The 16,805-nt window shown below is 56.9% G+C and overlaps 1 protein-coding gene across 2 annotated transcripts in view; it reads left to right on the top strand.

Moving 5' to 3' along the window:
* PTPRN2 (protein tyrosine phosphatase receptor type N2) overlaps positions 1 to 15,873 on the top strand; it is a 697,620-nt gene extending 681,747 nt beyond the window's left edge. For both annotated transcript variants that reach the window (XM_079932273.1, XM_079932275.1), the window contains exons 22-23: positions 7,433 to 7,506; positions 14,230 to 15,873. In XM_079932273.1, coding sequence (XP_079788399.1) covers positions 7,433 to 7,506; positions 14,230 to 14,301 — 146 coding nt within the window. In that variant the 3' untranslated portion in view covers positions 14,302 to 15,873. The remainder of the gene's footprint in view (positions 1 to 7,432; positions 7,507 to 14,229) is intronic.
* The last annotated feature ends 932 nt before the right edge of the window (positions 15,874 to 16,805 follow it).

The raw sequence follows: 16,805 nt of genomic DNA, 5'->3' as shown, positions 1-16,805 counted from the left end.
GCCTCGTCTTCAGCGCATGCAGGTTTCAGGCTGAAAAAAGTGTCCAGAACAGGGTGGGGTGGGGAGGCCTTTCCTTTACCTGGAGAAATTGTGTCCCATGAGGTGACGGGTGGATATTTCCTCCCTGGTCTGTTCATCTGGCCAGTTGGAGCTGAGGCTCGGGTGGGGACAGGGGTCCCGGGAGCAGTATCGCTGGGGGTGTGACCCAGGCCCGGTGACACAATAGATGAGGGACTAATAGGCGAGACACGAGACAAAATGGGACAGTTGTTCCTGGAAAACATCCTAAGCCCGTCTTTTCCGGGTCCTCTCGTGAACCACGGTGCAGCCCGTAATCGCACGCTTTGCCTCCTAAATGGTCTCTATCCTGTGGCTCATTCCTGGGCAGGTAAAGCTGACGGTTCTGTGCTCTCTGACCTGCTGATGGGCGGACAGGGGCCCCGTGGACTTTGGCACCGCAGGGGGCACTCCTGGCCGGTGTGGAACCCCCTGCATCTCATGGGTCAGATCTGCTCACGTGGCTTCTCCTCCCTCCTGAGTCACCCGTGGACACGGTCCCACGCGGCCGATGAGAAGCCGGGAGACCTGGCTGGACCCCACCCGACGCCGGTCCAGGGCCGTCCCTCCCATGCGCGCTTCCTTTGCCCGGAAGAGCGACAGCCAGCTTGTCGCCCAGGTTTTCCTCTCTCTGGTCCCCAAACCCAGACTGGCCCCCCACCCCGTCCCCGTGAGCATCGCCACCGTCCGTCCTGCTGGCCCCTGGCCCCTGGCTGGCCATGTTTGGCAGGGTCGCCACGGCTTGGAGGCCACGAGAGTCCTTCAGCATTGCTGGCTGCCCGCCGCCCCGGAGTCTCCCTACCCCGGAGGCCCCGGAGGCCCAGCAAAGCTGCCCTGGCCCCTCTCAGCAGCAGCTCGCGGCTCCTCCCCAGACAGTGAGGGTCCGTCCCCTCTCCTGCCAAAGACCCCTCGTCCCTCCCTGGTGGCAGGAGGTCCCCGCGCACAGCAACCCCGGTCGTGGGGCAGCGACGGCTCAAACACTGTGAAGTAGGACCTGAGGCCTGTGCCCTGGCTGAGCGGCCGCGCTCTGCGGGTGGGCAGTGGCGTTGAGGACCACGCCTCTGTCACTTTGCATTAGTGACCCTCCCGAAAACTCCTGCCACAGTCGCGTGAACTTGTGTAGAATGTCTGGGACAAGTGCTGACCGTCTGTGTCGTCCTTATGACCTCGTGGTGCCCGATGAGGCCTCCCCGGACCCTGCCTCTCCTTTCCTGGGCGGAGGCGGTGCGAGGAATCCAAGGACCGTGGTCCCCGTGCTGCCGTCAGCTGGGCAACTAAGTAGCCCCGTCCCGGCCAGGCCACGGGGCCGGCCGCACCCTCAATTTCTGAACCAGACGTAGACTCGGGGGCCGAGGTGGGAGGAGGGGCACGGAGAGCCTTCGATGGGGGTTTTGTGAGTGGCTGAGCGTCCAGCTCCCCTGGAGCACTTGGCCTCGGCTCAAGGGTAACAAGGGCCCAGCTGCTCGGGGCGGCCATTGGTCCCACGAGGCCCGGCCGCCTGCCCGCCCTCCTGCCCCTGTGCTCTGATCGTATGGGGGCTCAGGCGTGTGTCTGTGGCCCCAAGTGCAAGACCCTGGGCGGCACGGGAGGGCCGCCTCAGAGCCCCCCTGCTCCCCTGAGACTCCCGTGTCACTGTGGGCTCCCAGCCTCTTCCCTGCAGCCACGGACATCACCCGGATGACCCACCCCTCGTCCCCTTCGTAACTCTGACCCGTCCACCGAGGACCTGAGTGTGTCCTGGGGCTTGTGCGTCCTACGTGGTTCCTTGTCACGTGGGTGGAACCGGGAGGTAGTGAGGTCCCCGCCATCAGCTTCCCATGCACGCGCTGTGTCCACGACGCCTGCCTTCCCGGGGCGGGTGGTGATCTGAACGGCGTGCTCGTGGCCGTCACGTCCATCTCTTCTTACAAGTTTAACGGTCGCCCCTTCCTGACGCCCTCGTTTTTTTTTTGACGCCCTCTTTTTTAACCACTGTGCACTCGCATGCACTTGGGTGCCGGGTGGTTCTCAGCGTTGATGCTGCCGGTACCTGCGCAGCGTCATAGACGCTCTGGCGCCTCGTTGAACATCGCAGGATGCGTCACACAATTCCGACACCGCCTGGAGCGTAAGTGATGGCAACTTTACAGGCAATACACCCAGTCCTGCTTTTGTTTACTTGTATTTTTTTAGAAAGATCTGGAGGCATCCTAGCTTCTCCTGAAAAATGATTTCGAATTTGTTTTTAAAAACATGAAAAATACCTAGTTTGTTTGGGTTCTGAGGTACTTGATTTTCAAGTGGATATGATGCCAGTTTGTCTCCTTTGATCCCAGTGAAACCTTGTGAAAGGGAGATGATCGTTAATCTAGAAAGCCAGCAAAAAGTCTTCCTTTTTAATTTTGATGAATCTTCAGTCGATTCAGAGCATCCGGAAACATGAAGTAGAAACTGCTCGGCACGGAAGACCCAGGACAGAGTGTGTGCGTGTGCGTGTGTGCGTGCGCGTGTGCGTGCGCACCGTGGGGGAGTGTGTGGGAACGCGCCCACGTGTGTGCACAGTGGGAGGCCAGGGTCTGGAGGCGGCACCTGCACCCAGAGACACCCAGAGGCGGGAGGAGGGCCGCCCTCCGGCTGTGGTGCTCCCTGACTCGCGGCGCCTGGGGTGAAGGCTCGGTCATCCTGCTGACCCAGAGGGAGCCCCAGCTGTGACCTCCAGCCCTGCCGGTTGCAGGGCTGAGGCCTCGCGCTGTCCCTGCCCACCCCTGCTCAGCCCTTCCTTCCCAAACGGAGCTCGGCCGAAGACCACAGACTCTCGGGACCCAGCTCGGCGCCCAGACAGCTCTGGCTTCGTCCTGGGACACAGGCAGTGCCCCTTGCGGGCTCACGACCGTCACCGCTCTTCCTTCGCCCCTTTAGGTGTGTTTAGCGAGGAGCAGCGCTTTCCTCAGTTCTCCCAGAGGGTGGAATTGAGACAATTTCCTCCTGCAAAATAAAGGCCTCTCTCTCTCGTGCGCTTGACGCATGAGGGCTTTTTTTAACAAGAAAAAAGGATACATTGCATCCCTGCGGTTTGCAAGACCTTCTGTGTAGAAGCTCTGCAGCAAAATGTATTTCTGTTTATTACGTGATGTTGCTGAGGACGCCGTGGACGCAGAGGACGGGGAGAGACAAGGGCGCCCCGTGCACTAGCCAGCAGTCACCGGGGGGAGTCAGAGCAAGCCTCATAGGAGGTACCAGTGGCCCGTTCGCTTGGCTTTCTTTCACTCGCATCCTAAGAAACTGTTTTAATATTGTGCTAATACTAAGTTCTTTCAATGATGACGAATACTTTTTTATCTAAAGCTTAAAAACCCCTGTTGTCTTAAAAATGTATTTAACCAATAATGTGAACTTCGGCGCCAATGCCCCCCACCCCACCGCGCACACTGGGAAGCCGCAGCGGCAGCCCTTCGGGTGTGTTGGCCGGTGCCCGGGGTGGCGCCGGGCCAGTGTCTCTCAGGACCCCGCCGGCCACTCCGGCCTCGAGTCTGCAGCGCACCTGCTGGGTCACTGGTGCCGGGAAAGGTGGGTCAGACTGACTCACAGTCGCCCTGTGCGGTGCTGGGCCCAAGTGCTCAGGCTGCCTCTGTCTATGCTGTACATTCATGGAATCAGCTTCGACCGACCGCAGGATGACTTAAATAAGCACATACGTTCCTCTCGTATCCAAATATCCAATAGAAAATGCCAGAAACCTCTCCCTGAAATCGCACCCCGTCTTCTGTCCGGGTTCTATTTGCATCTGTTACAAGTAATTCCTCAACTAGTCACATGCTTTTCGACCTGAGCACCGCACCTCATGTGTCTGTTCGCCTGGACCTTGACATGCGATCAGCAAAATGGGATTTGTAGAGAGCATTCCATTTTAAAAGCACTAGAGGGAGCTTCCTAGCTATTGGGGGATTTAAATAAATCCTTTTACCTTCAGTAAAGCCTGTTATAAGGTGAAGAGGACGCACCCCCCTCCCTGCAGCCCCAAGGCTCTGGTTTACCAACGCAGACTGTGTGTCTCGTGCACCTCAGGGTTACCAGGATTGCCGGGGTCACCGAACAGGATGCAGGGCCGTGCCTCCCGCCCTTCATAGAAGATCCTGCGTGTGTGTTCTGTTAAAACTTCTCTCTCCACACACACTTCAGATGACTAACTCTCCTCCATCCTAACACGCGGGGAGACAGCAGCCGTCCACGTCGGACACTGATCTACCTGATGAATCCATTGCTTCTCTATTTGCAGCGCCGTACGGTTTCATAAGCTTCAATTTGATTCCCTCCACTGTTGAGCCTTGGCTTCAGGCTAAGCGTGATCTGAGACGTGGTCCCCGGGCGTTTCGCGTTCCCCAGACCCTGTCTAGGGAAAACCTAAGTAGGCCTCCTCCTTCCTCTGTCAGCGGTCGTCCGAAGGAGAGTGCAGTGAAGAGAGAGGTTTCGTCCGTAGCACCTGATCAGAGCGTCACCCGGTGGCCCTGCAGTCTCCCCACGGAGCTGCCTTCGGAGGGGACCTGCACGTGGCCCCAGGCAGAGCCCTGCAGAGTCGCTCCAGGGTGACGGAGGAGGGACGGGGGGTTCGGGACGTCATGCTGGTTCTCTTGTTCAGACTAGCCCTTCGGAAGAAAAGGGCTGTTGAAAGAGTCTTTCAAACGAGTTTCAAGGACTAAAGACGCTGCCCTGAGCAACCTTAAAAAGTGGGGGGTTAAGTCTGGACCCCTCAGGATTTTGTTTTTAAAGGACTAGGATCGTCTCTGAGCTGATGAATCAACCTCCACTCCACACCTCGTTCTCCTGGCGTCCACGGGACGGGAGGACAGAGCTGCCCAGAGATAGCACTTCTCCCAGAAGGCTCTGCTCACAGAATCCACGGGGTCACATTCACTGAGCAGCTGATACGTCCTGTGCATCGCGCGGTCACCACGCGCTGCCTCGCGGCTCCCCGCGAGGCCCCTCGCTGCTCTGCTCCCGCTGGAGCTTCGCGCCCGCCCCGGACGCGCCCAGGTGGGGTTTTCCGTGTCCTGCCCACAGCCGGGCCTCTTCACGCTTGGAATTAAACTGCAGCAGCAGCAGCTCCGTGCTGCGTCCAGAGGGGCCACGCTGACCCGGCAGCTGGGTGTTTCTGGGGGGACGAGAACTCAGGTCTCGGGTGGGACACCCCCTCCCTTGCTCGCTCTCCACGTAGGACTTCACTTTCTTAAGGCAAACCTGTGGTTTGAAGAAGCCCATTTCCGTGTTCCTTTGGGGAGATGAGGAGGCAGGTTCCTGGCACAGGGGCTCCTCGGGGGGCTGCTGCACACGTGGCCGGGGGACCCCCCCCCGTAGCTCCTCTTTCACCCACTGTTTCAGGCTGTTCTGGGCTCACAGGTCCCCCCCAAACAAGACTGTACATCTTGTGACCTTGTCAGCTTTCGAAAACTTCTGACACCTTCAGAGGAGCCTTCAGGCAAACAGAAGGAGACCCTGTCTTCCACCTGGACGAGTTTCTCGGCGGATCCCCCAGAAAGAAAGACTTCCTAGAAAGACTTTGACTTAAGAGTCGGGGGGGCTTGGGGTGTTCCCATACCCGACGGAGGGCGTTCATTGTCTGGAAGGATGGCCAGCTTAGATGTGATGAGCTCATGCCACACTGTCCCCACACCTCGAGGCACTCGGACTGGCCACCGTGCTGGCCGAGGGGGGTCAGCCCGGATCCTGGCCTCCCGGTCTCAGCGACTTACTGCCGGATTCCCAATACTCGTGGCAGTTTCCCTGATGCGAGCACAGCACCTGGTTGGAATGTGTTTCCTCCCAGCCGTCCCCACCTTCCCTCCAGCCGCCAGCCCCTCCCACTTCAGGCACCCTCTCCCTGAAACAGTGTGCGGTCGCCCCACCTTCCCTCCCACCCTCATCCGTGTCCCCAGCGGCATCTCCCTGCCACTCGGAAAAAGGCGCTGGCGGCTCAGCTGTCACCCACGTGGGCCTCAGGCCTCCAGGATGAACCAGGGCACTAAGGCTGCCGCGGCCTTGGACGTTTTCAGGCGCGCCTCCCAGCTCCCGGCCAAGGGCAGGGCTGTGCACACGCAGGTGTGATGGAAGTGGGAGACCAGAGCCGTCCTGGTGGCCACCAGCCCGGTCTCTCTTCCACATCTGGGTCCGATGAGCATGGCTACCTGCTCTGCGTGACCGGGACGAGCCTCAGTTTCCCCTGAACAGGGAGTGGTGACAGTTCTGGCACCATGAGACAAAATGCTGCACGTGACATGCGCTTACTGGGGGTTGGTGGGGGGTCCCGGCTGACTTCAGAGGTGCGCCCCGCCCAAGCCCCCAGCATTTGACAGGATTGCACAGCAGACGTGAGATGCTCCCCTCGAACCGTAAGAAGCTCGCGAGCTCGGGACCCGGTCTCGTTTGTTGTCCAGCTACCAAAGGACCTAGCGAGATGCAAAAACAAAAAAAAAATACGCGGAATGCGTAAGGTTACATTTTTAAACTCAAATAGTAGTATTTCTGTGGCACCCAAATCACCTGGTGTCAGGTGGGTGCGTCTGTAGGAGGGGATCTAGGCCACACGACTAACCCGTGAGCACGTGGGGCGTCCTGACCTTTTCTTAACATTTGGAACACACTTCTAACAGGCAGGGAACTCTGCCTTTAGAAGCCAACATTTAGATGTATAAGATTAGTTCTCTGAATAAAAATCCTATGCAATAGAAATTGAAGTTTATATGCTACTTCCTATGACTTAAAACATTGTTGGGGGCCTTCCCTGATGGTCCAGTGGTTAAGACTTCGCCTTCCAATGCAGGAGGTGTGGGTTCGATCCCTGGTCAGGGAATTAAGATCCCACATGCCTCGCGGCCAAAAAACCGAAACATAAATGGAAGCAATATTGTAACAAATTCAATAAAGACTTTAAAAGTGGTTCACATCAAAAGTATCTTTAAAAAAAAATTCGTGGGCATTCCCTGGTGGCCTAGTGGTTAGGATTCCGGGCCTTCACAGCTGTGGCCCGGGTTCAATCCCTGGTCGGGGAACTGAGATCCCGCAAGCTGTGCAGCACAGCCAAAAAAAAAATAAAAGTCTTAAAATGCCACCAAAAAAAAAAAAATCAAGAAAGCCTTAGTCGCTCCTGGCGACAGCTTGTTGTGGGTATCTGTATGGGCATCTGATAACATTTTTCAGCCCAGCCTTCTTGAATCAATGCTAATGAAAGCCGCCTTGCCCTGTTTTCTTGTGTGAACCCTGAAATTGCCTGCCAGCCGGGCAGCTGAGGGATGACTGTCGTTGTCATTTGGCCGCTGGGCCCTGAGGGACCCGGCAGCAGGCGAGGGACGCAGAGCGCGGGTTGTCTTGTGCCTGGGCTGAGCCCCGTTTGTGTGTGTTGCAGGCGCTAAAGAGATCGACATCGCCGCGACGCTGGAGCACTTGAGGGACCAGAGGCCACGCATGGTTCAGACAAAGGTACTGTCGGCCAGTCCTCGGGGCTGCCAGGGCTTTGCGGGGGTGGATCTTTGTGTGGAGGTTTTCTCGAGAGGAGCGAGGGTCAGGCCGGCTGGCCTCCTCCCAGGCCAGGGCTTCACGGGGCAGGACGCGGGCAGCGCCTCCCTGCAGGGTCGAGGGCAGCTCCGGCAGCAGCCAGACATTTCAGCCTGAGCAGGTGCAGTCGGACCTCAGGCCCTGGGAACTCTCCATGTGCCAGGTTTGGGGAGGGAGGGAGAACGTTGCAGTTTTATAGTCAGAGGTCAGTGATAAACGCCGGCACCCCTGCGTGGAATGTTCTGCGTTCATGCAACGTTCTGCCCACCTCCCGTATTTCCAGCTCCCACAGCTGCAGCTCTGCCGTGCGGTCATCAGGACAGTGGTCACCAGAACGTCCCAGGTGCTGCTGGGTCCCTGAGCACCCTGAGTAGCTCGTGTGCATACTTATTAAAAAGGCCAAGTCTGCAGCAAAAGAGCAAAGACAAAAGATTCCTGGTTGGCCTGGGGTTAACCAGAGCTAGAAACAGGTCACTGTGATGACCCATTCTCTCAGCATTCCAGACATATCTGTGTCCAGCCACAAACACTCCCACACACCCTGCAGCCGTAAAATAGAGAATCTTCTTCTCAGTGTGGAGTCCCGACCCTCCGCTGCCGTTAGCGCCTCCACCAAAGGCCACAAATCGCGCAAGATGCCCTTGCAAAGCCGCTGCTCTGTACTTGAGGAGACTTCAAGCTACCGTAAGCTCTCCTGTGAGATCAAGCTGGGCTGTGCTTTGGTGCCTGGTGGTGACGATTCTGGGGCCCCAGTCATCCCGCCTCGGGGTCTCACTGTCCCCCACAAAGGGCAAGCAGTTCTACGCCGTCCCTCCCTCGCTGTCACTGTGCGAAATCAGGCAGGACAGTGCAGTGTCTGAGCCTGAGGGAGAGAGAACAGTGGAAATGCCGCCCACTCCGTTGAGGAGGGAGAAGCCAGGAGCCTGGTGAGTCCAGCGAGCACGCTGTGACCTTGGAGATCACTGCAAGGGCCCTTTGGCTGGTTCCGCGTTGTCGAAGCCCCAAGCACTGAGGCAAAGCCAGCTTATTCTCCTGTAGAATCAGAAACCTCTTCTGAGTGGGACCAGAGGAAACACTCCGTGGTCAGGATCTCTGCCCAGCCCTGCCCTGTCCAGCTGGCGATCACAGCTGCCCTGATCTCTTCCCGCGTCTGGGCTGGGGCGGGGGGGAGCGGCTTGACGACACCAGCACCGACGGCCCCTCTGTCCCTCCGCTTTATTTCGGGCCCTAGAACGTGCAGCATTGTCACCAGACCCTCCTGTGGGATCTTATGTGAGAGTCACTGCACACTGCATGTTTCCTTAGACTTTTTGAAATCTGAAATAATTTCAGACCTGCAAACACTTGCAGAAAAAATACAAGTAATTCCCGTGTGCCCTTCACCAGCTTCCCACGGTTACGCTTCGTAACCGCGGGCAACAAGCGAGGCCAGGAAGCCGGCACGGATCCGATGCCGCTGACTCACGTACGGCCCGCGTCAGGTCTCCCAGGGGCCTTTCTCTGGAGCAGGGTCCCTTCCAGGAGCAGGCACACGTGCGCTCACTGGTCACGTCCCCCTCGCCGCCTCTGGTGGACGGCACCGTGGCCTTGAGGACCGGCCAGGTCTGGTTGTGCTTCTTGGACTGTCTCTGGCTGGGGTGTGTCTGGTGGTCCCGTGATGGGGTCCGGGTGTGCGTCTTGACAGGAGCGTACCGGAGAAGGTGTGTGACCTCGCTGGAGAGGTGAGCTCGGCCCCTGGGCTCAGGGCGCGGCCGCCAGCATTCCCCGCTGGTCACTCTTTCTCCGTTGGCAGTGGTGGCGTCCCGGGGAGAACTGGACCCTGATCACACCTGTTTGTTTGCGGTTCAGCTTTACCACAACGCGATGCCGTCCCAGTGCCCCGTAGCCCACGGGTTTAGCGCCCGTGGGACTGACCGTGCTGGGGGTAGTGGCCTGGTCATGCAGAAATGCGGGCTTGGTTCACTGTCCTGGACGGTCTGGGCCCTACGTGGCCACCGGCAGCTGCACAGCTTCACACGTCCCAGAACCGGGGCTGGGGCAGCGGGGGCGACTTACAGCCAGGAATGAAGAGCTGATTCTATCTCTGGTCAAATCTGCCTTCCATGTCACACCGTTGACTGCTGTGTGAATAGTGCGTAGGACCCTGAATTCAAACCCGTCGCTTCCCTCCTTGCAGCTGGGCCCCTCCCAGGCGGGCCCGTCCGCCCCCCAAGGGCCCAAGGGTCCTCAAAACACACGGACTCTGGGATGGATCTGGGCAGAGTTATTGAGAAGAGGAGCTTCTCTCTCAAACAGAAGAGAAAATTTCCTAATACATTACAAACCCCATTCAGCCCTCTGTGGTCTGCAGCCCGTTGGCCAGAACGAGCCCAAACGGGTGGTTTTCCAGCCCCGCCTGGAGGAAGGGGCCCTGCCCTGTGTTAGCGTCACGTACCTTATGGTCACTAACATTCTGATTTCTTTAAGTGACAAACGGACGCTAGTGGCCAGAGGATTTTGCCCCAACATTCTGGTGCTCCCAGACGGCAGAGGCTGGCAAGCTGTGGCCTCCTGTGTGGACGGACTGCCCCGGACACCCGCCCTTTTCCTGGGCTGCGTGTGAGCTCTCCGAGGCTGCCGGGCAGAGCAGAAATTCAGCTCCTGGAGCCTCAGGGATAACGCACAGTAAACACACAGGCGCCCCCGTTCTTTCTGCATCGATGGCTGCTCTGCCCAGCATCTCACTCCGTGAAGCTGAGCTTTCCCTAAAGTTCAGTTTAACAAAAACGTAGGACATTTCCTCGGACAAAACAGCGCCGTAAACCTGAATGCTGTTTCCCACGAGCCACGAGAAGGTCGACCACAGTCTGTTCATTTGAACCCAGTTAGTCAAATCGCATCATTTGAGCTGAATACAGTCAGAACAGTTAACAAGCTCTGAGCTCGTTGAGGCTGGGGCCTGGGGCAGCCACGGAGCCCCGACGCCTAGCCGGGCACAGAACTTCATTAGGTTGTAAAAAGTCACAGAGAGCTGTGTTTCCACCCGGAAGCAAGCTCTCAGTCAAACCAACCACGGATGCCTGGTGGACGGCTGTGCCCCGTCACTCAGAGGACGGACCCAGCCCTGCGGGGTGGGGGCAGCACAAGGGCAAGAGGACGTCCAGGCAGAGGCGTCACGTGGGTGCGTGACGTCCACCCGACCCCGTCACTGTACGTCCATGACAGGCCCAGCAAAACGCTCATTTTTAGGAAGAGAGGTGAAGTCAGGGGCTGCAATTAAAATCACACACTTCAGAAGATGAGTGAAGCTGTCCTCCGTGTGTGTCTTGTAAACAGACTCCTTCCTTCCCCTTCAATGCATCTCCTGAAAGAAACGTGCCCTTTTAATCAAAGGCCTTGACACTTGCTTTTCCATCATAAAATTTCCTCTTACAGTTGTCGCTTAGAAATAAGCGCCATTCGACTTGTGTGTTCCGTCACCTCCAAGTAATGATGTCACGTTTGCCCCCTTGGGATACACACAGGTGCGTCCATGTGGTCTCCGTGCACTGCCTCCCCCCCACCCACCTGTCCCCTTTCTGCACTTCGACTTCACCCCTGTGTTTCCCGCTGCTCGGGTCCGCCCCTCACACCCCTACTCGCCTTCCTGGAGGCGTGTTTACGCCTCCCGGTCTCTGTGTCTCTCTCTCTGTCTCTGTCTTTCTGTCTCTCCCTCTGTCTCTGTCTGTCTCTCTGTCTCTCCCTCTGTCTCTGTCTGTCTCTCTGTCTCTTCGTCCCTCTCTGTACTTCTGTCTCTCTGTCTCCCACCCTCCCCGTGCACACACATGTACACACGTGCACACGGCACGCGGGCCCTGTGCCCCATCTCTGTCTCTGGTGTCCGAGGTCAGGGGTGGAGCTGGGAGAGGGCATTCCGTCCTGACCCCTTTTAGGGCCGCACCGCCCAGTCCTGTGTGGACGCAGGGCTCGGACGTCCTGCCTCGGCGGCTCCTCACGCGGAGGGGCAGGGACCCTGGGAGAGACAGCGGACCGTGTCCCGCGGGTCTCCTGTGTTGAGCACATCTTCCTGCTTAGAGTACCCCAGCCCTCCCTCTGATTTCCTATCCTTGCAAACGCGGTCAGCTCAGAGGTGTTACAGCCAGGACGCCCCGAGTCCTCCCTGCTCAGACGGCTCTTGTCCTGAGCTTGAGTCCAGGCCAAAATGGTCACCTCGTCACTTATTGAATTGTATTCATTAAGTGCAGCTGCTGCCTTTATGTTAATGGTTTTCTTAAAGTAAATTTCTATCTTAAAAGGACTTCAAACGCTAGGTTCTTCCCGATTTCTGGCGTCCCCACCCAGGCATCTCAGCTAAGGCGACGCTGCTCAAAATGTGGGCCACACACAGTCCCCACCTGTGACAGGGGAGCAGCTGGGGGGGCAGCTGGCGCCGGAGCCTTCCAGGATGACGGCCGGGCGCTGACAGCCCCTCTCGCCGCGGCCCAGCCCCGAGGGCCCCGCCTTCCGGGCTTTGCCGTCAGAGCCCTCTCGGTAGCTTAGCGGGGACCATCGCGTGGACCCCGCGGACCTGCGTCCCCTCCGCCCCACGGTCTCCCCAGCAGCGGCTTAAACTGCACCTGCTTCGTCCCACAGCCCGGTCCTCTGTGTGGTCCTGTGAACGGAGAGTGTTTAAATGATTACAGTCAAGACACAGGGGCAGGTCTGCCTCCGCCTTTGTCACTTCACGTGGTGGCAGAAGTGCTGGCTTTCTTATGAGACACTTTTCTATAAAATAATTTACTTCTCTTTGGCGTTGGGTGTTTTCCGGTGTCTTGTATAAGCAAGGCCACAGTGCGTATCTCTTGCTTGTCCATTTCTCCCTTTGAAGACAAGCTCTAGGGTGGATTCCCGTATAAACACGCGTGGGAAATGTACAGTGAGATTCCCAAAGAGCCCCCTTCATGTTTTCACATTTTTGAGTCATCACGGACCTTGGTCTGCCCATCGGCAAGTCATCGTTTGGGAGGAGGCGTCCGATGGGGTTGCTCCCGTGTCTTGGACCAAGTCCTGCATGTGACACACCCTGCTGGGCCGACCACTGGCTCAAGAGACGGCGGCGCAGGGCGGCCTCCCCAGGGCACGTCGGTCCTGGTGGCAGCAGGCCTGAGCACCAGGCCTCGAGGGGAGGAGAGGGCCGTCGTGCGGGAACACGGTGCTGGGGTGTGCTGGGCCCACGTGGGCGCACCTCCTGCTGCGCCAGCCCCGAGGGGGTCCCTGCACACCGGGAGGCTCTTCCGCGGGAGGGTCCACCGTGTCCGCGGGAGGCTCGTGGCCGCCAGCAGAGGCTCCGAGTTAGAACCCGGCAGATCATCCCTTCAGTGTCAGGTCAGGGGAGCACTGGTGAGAAACTGGCCTTTGTCCCAAAGTGAGCGTTACGTTAGGTTGACTCTGCTGTTTTATGTTTTTAGCTAGTTTATTTATTTACTGTCAATTTTCTAATTGTTATACAATTTTCAAGGTTACTTTCCACCTGCAGTTGTGACGGAGCTGGCTTTGCTCCCTGTGTTGTGTGGTCCACTCTTGAGCCCCTTCCACCCAGCAGATGCAGCTGCCACCCCCGCCCTTGTGTTGCCCTCCCCTCCCGCTGGAATCCACAAGTGTGTTCTCTACAGACGTGAGTCTGCTTCTTCTGTGTCTGCTGTTTCAACTGGAACTAGTTTCTATGTTTCTATTACAAACTGGCCATTCAAAGTGGAAATTGATCACTCTTTTGGGCTTTGGACTCAAGTCTGTTTATGACTGGAATTATCAAGTATTTAAGCCATCAGTAGGGCTTTCCTTCATCAAAAATCCTTAGCTAGGTGATCATTTGCATAGTTTATTATTTTTGTGACTTCTTTGGTGTAGTGGGAAGTGCTTGCTAACACTACTTTTGAGTGTTTCATGCAGAGTTTGGGAGCAGGGGTGGACCCAGGAGCCCGGGAAGCCCTGCGGGAGAGGTGGGCTCATCCTCTGTCTGCCGCGCCCTGGTCTCTGGAGGAGCGGACGGTCCCGACACCCTGGACTCGCCCCTCGTTTCTACCCAACAGTCCTGGCAGGTTTCAGCTGCATGAGAGGCGTGTCCCGTCCATGGTGCGCTGGCGTCTGTGAGCACGTGTGCGCGCATGTCTTAAGTTGGGACGGTTGAGGGTGACATGAGGGTTCCTAGCAAACGGAGCGGAATCGGGTTGAGCTGGGTGATGGGTGGATTTCCAGAGCAGCGAAAGCACCACCCTTTACATCCTGAGGCCAGGAAACCCCGAGGGGTCGTGATTGTGACCGTTTTCGTGGTGAGTCTAGGAAGGACCGGCAGCTGCATCCAGCCCCACCCATCGGGGGGTCCGCGCGTTGGGCGCTGCCTCCAGAAGGAGCCTGGCGGGGTGCGTGGAGCCTCAGGCAGCCGCTGTCCCGCTCCTGTGTCTACTGGCAGCTTCTTGCAGCCATAAAACACGAGACTTTCCCACACGAGAAGTGTGGCCCGTCGGCATTGGGTCTCATCCTGCAAACCAGTGCCCTGTTCTCCTTTCCACGGAAATCTGCGACCTTTCCCTTTTTCTCCTAAACAGTTTCTTTCTGCAGAATAACACACGGGAGCCCAAGGCTGGCGTAGAAGGGACCCCCGCTCACATCTCCTTCCTTCTGTCCCTCCAGGAGCAGTTCGAGTTTGCGCTGACGGCCGTGGCCGAGGAGGTGAACGCCATCCTCAAAGCCTTTCCCCAGTGAGTGCGTTTCCCGAGGCCCCGGGGAAAGCCGTCTGCAGTCACGGGACGACGTAACCACGTCTCCCAGTGCAGCTGCCTCGTAATCGGGTCCTTACGACTCTGTAGTCAGTGCAGTTTAGCAGTTACAATGTGTATTTTTGTTCAACCAGACAATAATAAAGAGAGATCTGTGGGAAGATGCACTTACCGGGGGCAATCAGTTCATCTATTTTCACTTTCTTGAAAAAAAAATTTATTTTTCCTTAAAGCACCCACCCACATTCTTAACCGCAATCATGTCGTACTGATGGTGCAGTCAGCGTGGGCCCCGGAATAGAGTTGGCTCGTGACCTGTCGCTTCCTGAAGGAGTGTCAGCTGTGCAGGGCGGGGCCCGGAGAGGCCATGAGGCACCGCATGGAGGCCACCGGCTGTAAGAAGCTCAGTCAGTCGGCGTTTGTCTCGCCAACCGTTTATCACTGGAGACACCGCGGCTTATTCAGGAGTTAGGTGGACAGGATGGTGACGTTCTGCAGCTTTGGGGCAGATAATAAGAAAGTCGTCCCAGCTCTTCGTTTGATCCCGCCGCTCAACAGCCTCCCCGCCCAGCACTGTCGACGGCCCCTCCCGACCTTCCACCCCCGAGGATGGGCAGGGCCGCTGGGGGCAAACACTTTCCCACCCGGAGTGCCTGCTCCCAGGCCAGCCGCCGCAGGGACGCCTCACCTGGGCAAGGTAGGGGGCGAGCCCCAAACTCCAGACACGGTTATGAACTACAAATAGGGATTTACACAGACGCAGCTAAACGCTTCCCTGCAGGGCGACCAAAATCAGAGGGGGTGCGGGGCAAAGCTGGGCACTCGGCCAGCTCCCGGCAGCACCCGTGGTCCCCTCTCCGGGAAGGCTCGGGCCCTGCTGGCGTCCAGAGAAGACCAGGGGTGCTTTCACCATGGGAGGAACGCAGGGAGACCCGCATTTTCTTTGCTTTTTACCTATGTGGGATCATAGCAGCTGGGGAAGAGGGATGGCCCGGGCTCCCCCCAGGGCCCAGACTGTTCATCTCTTTGCCTGCCCCCTTGTCTGATGTCACGGAGACACACATCTAGCAACGATCTGGATTTGCCAAAATACCACTTGAGCGCCAAATGTACCACCCCCTCCCCGAAACAGAGAATGCGCTTCCTTAAACTGAAGATGCGTAAACATCTGGGAAGGTGTGCAGGCGGCCCTGGGTGTCGCTGGTCTCGTTTTAGGGAACAAGACGCTCCCCGGTCACCCTGGTACCTCTGCTTCCCGTGCTGCACACCGTTCTTTCCATCTTAAATAGGTGTTACGTCTCAGAAGACAGGAGAATAGGGAAAGCGGCCGGCTGAATGGGGAGAAAAATGCCAAAATGTTGTTTGTGTCTTTAAATGGTGTTGTCATGTATATCTGCTTTAATATCTATAATTTCTTTCCCAACGTTGTTTCTCTCTATCTGGAATCTAAATAATTAATAGAAACTAGTTTATCTGAATATAGGAAGCATATACCTACTTGTAATTTCTAACTTCTTATGTTTCTTCAGTGTGAGATATATAAATATATTTAATTGTGTCCGATTAAACTTCTGATTTCACATTTGAATCGTCGTTATTTGGGATGAGAGAGCAGTTTTTTCCCATCCGTCCTGTTTCCTGAAGGTGCGGGCGTTTGGATTCCTGAAACAATGTGTGTGTATTCCTTAGAACTCTATACTGAGTTGCTATTTTATTTGCAGAGTTGGGTGTGTACAGGGGGGTGTCGAGTGTCACTGAGATTTTATTCATTAAAGAGTGATTTTTAAAAAGAAGTGATTAAACAGGGGACTTCCCTGGCCGTCCAGTGGTTAAGACTCCTCACTTCCACTGCAGGGGGTGCGGATTTGATCCCTGGTCGGGGCACTAAGATCCCGCATGCCGCACAGCGCGGCCAAAAAAATAAAAAATAAATAAAATGAAAAATGTTTTTAAAAAAGTGATTAAAGGATCTCAGTCAAAAGAGGGGAGTGGTCTGTGCTCTGTGCGTCCCTGTCCCCTCTTTAGTGCGTGCCTGCCCAGGGAGTGTCGGGGAGCAGTGGTGGCCCTTTGTTGGCTGCCTTCAGAAGAGAGGGGGCCCTCCACCACTTCACAGAGACACAGGCTGTCCCAGGAGCCTCAAAACTGGAGAACACACTGGGAGCAGTCAAACCCTGGCCGCGGAAGGACAGCGCTGCTGGGTGTGACCTGGCGGCTTCCCTCTTGTCCTGTGCTGGTCTGTCTCGGCGGGCAGTAGCAAGACACGTGGCCTGTGGTGTCCGACTAAATGCTGGTGTTTGTATCTCGAGAAATCCGACCCCCGATCTCAACCGATGGGCGTCCACTTGCACTCTGCTAGCTCGGCCCCACCAGCATCTCCTTGCCCGAGTTTGCTTCTTGTTAAAATCCCGCCCAGGCATCCAGGAAGCTTCTGCTTTCCGTGTGTTGGAAAGTTGCTGTCACTGTTTCATACAAGCGCACATAGCAATGGGT

Source organism: Stenella coeruleoalba (assembly GCF_951394435.1).
Source record: "Stenella coeruleoalba genome assembly, chromosome: 9".
NCBI lineage: Eukaryota > Metazoa > Chordata > Mammalia > Artiodactyla > Delphinidae > Stenella > Stenella coeruleoalba.
The sequence above is the reverse complement of the archived record's forward strand: the minus strand, read 5'-3'. Positions and strand labels throughout refer to the sequence as shown.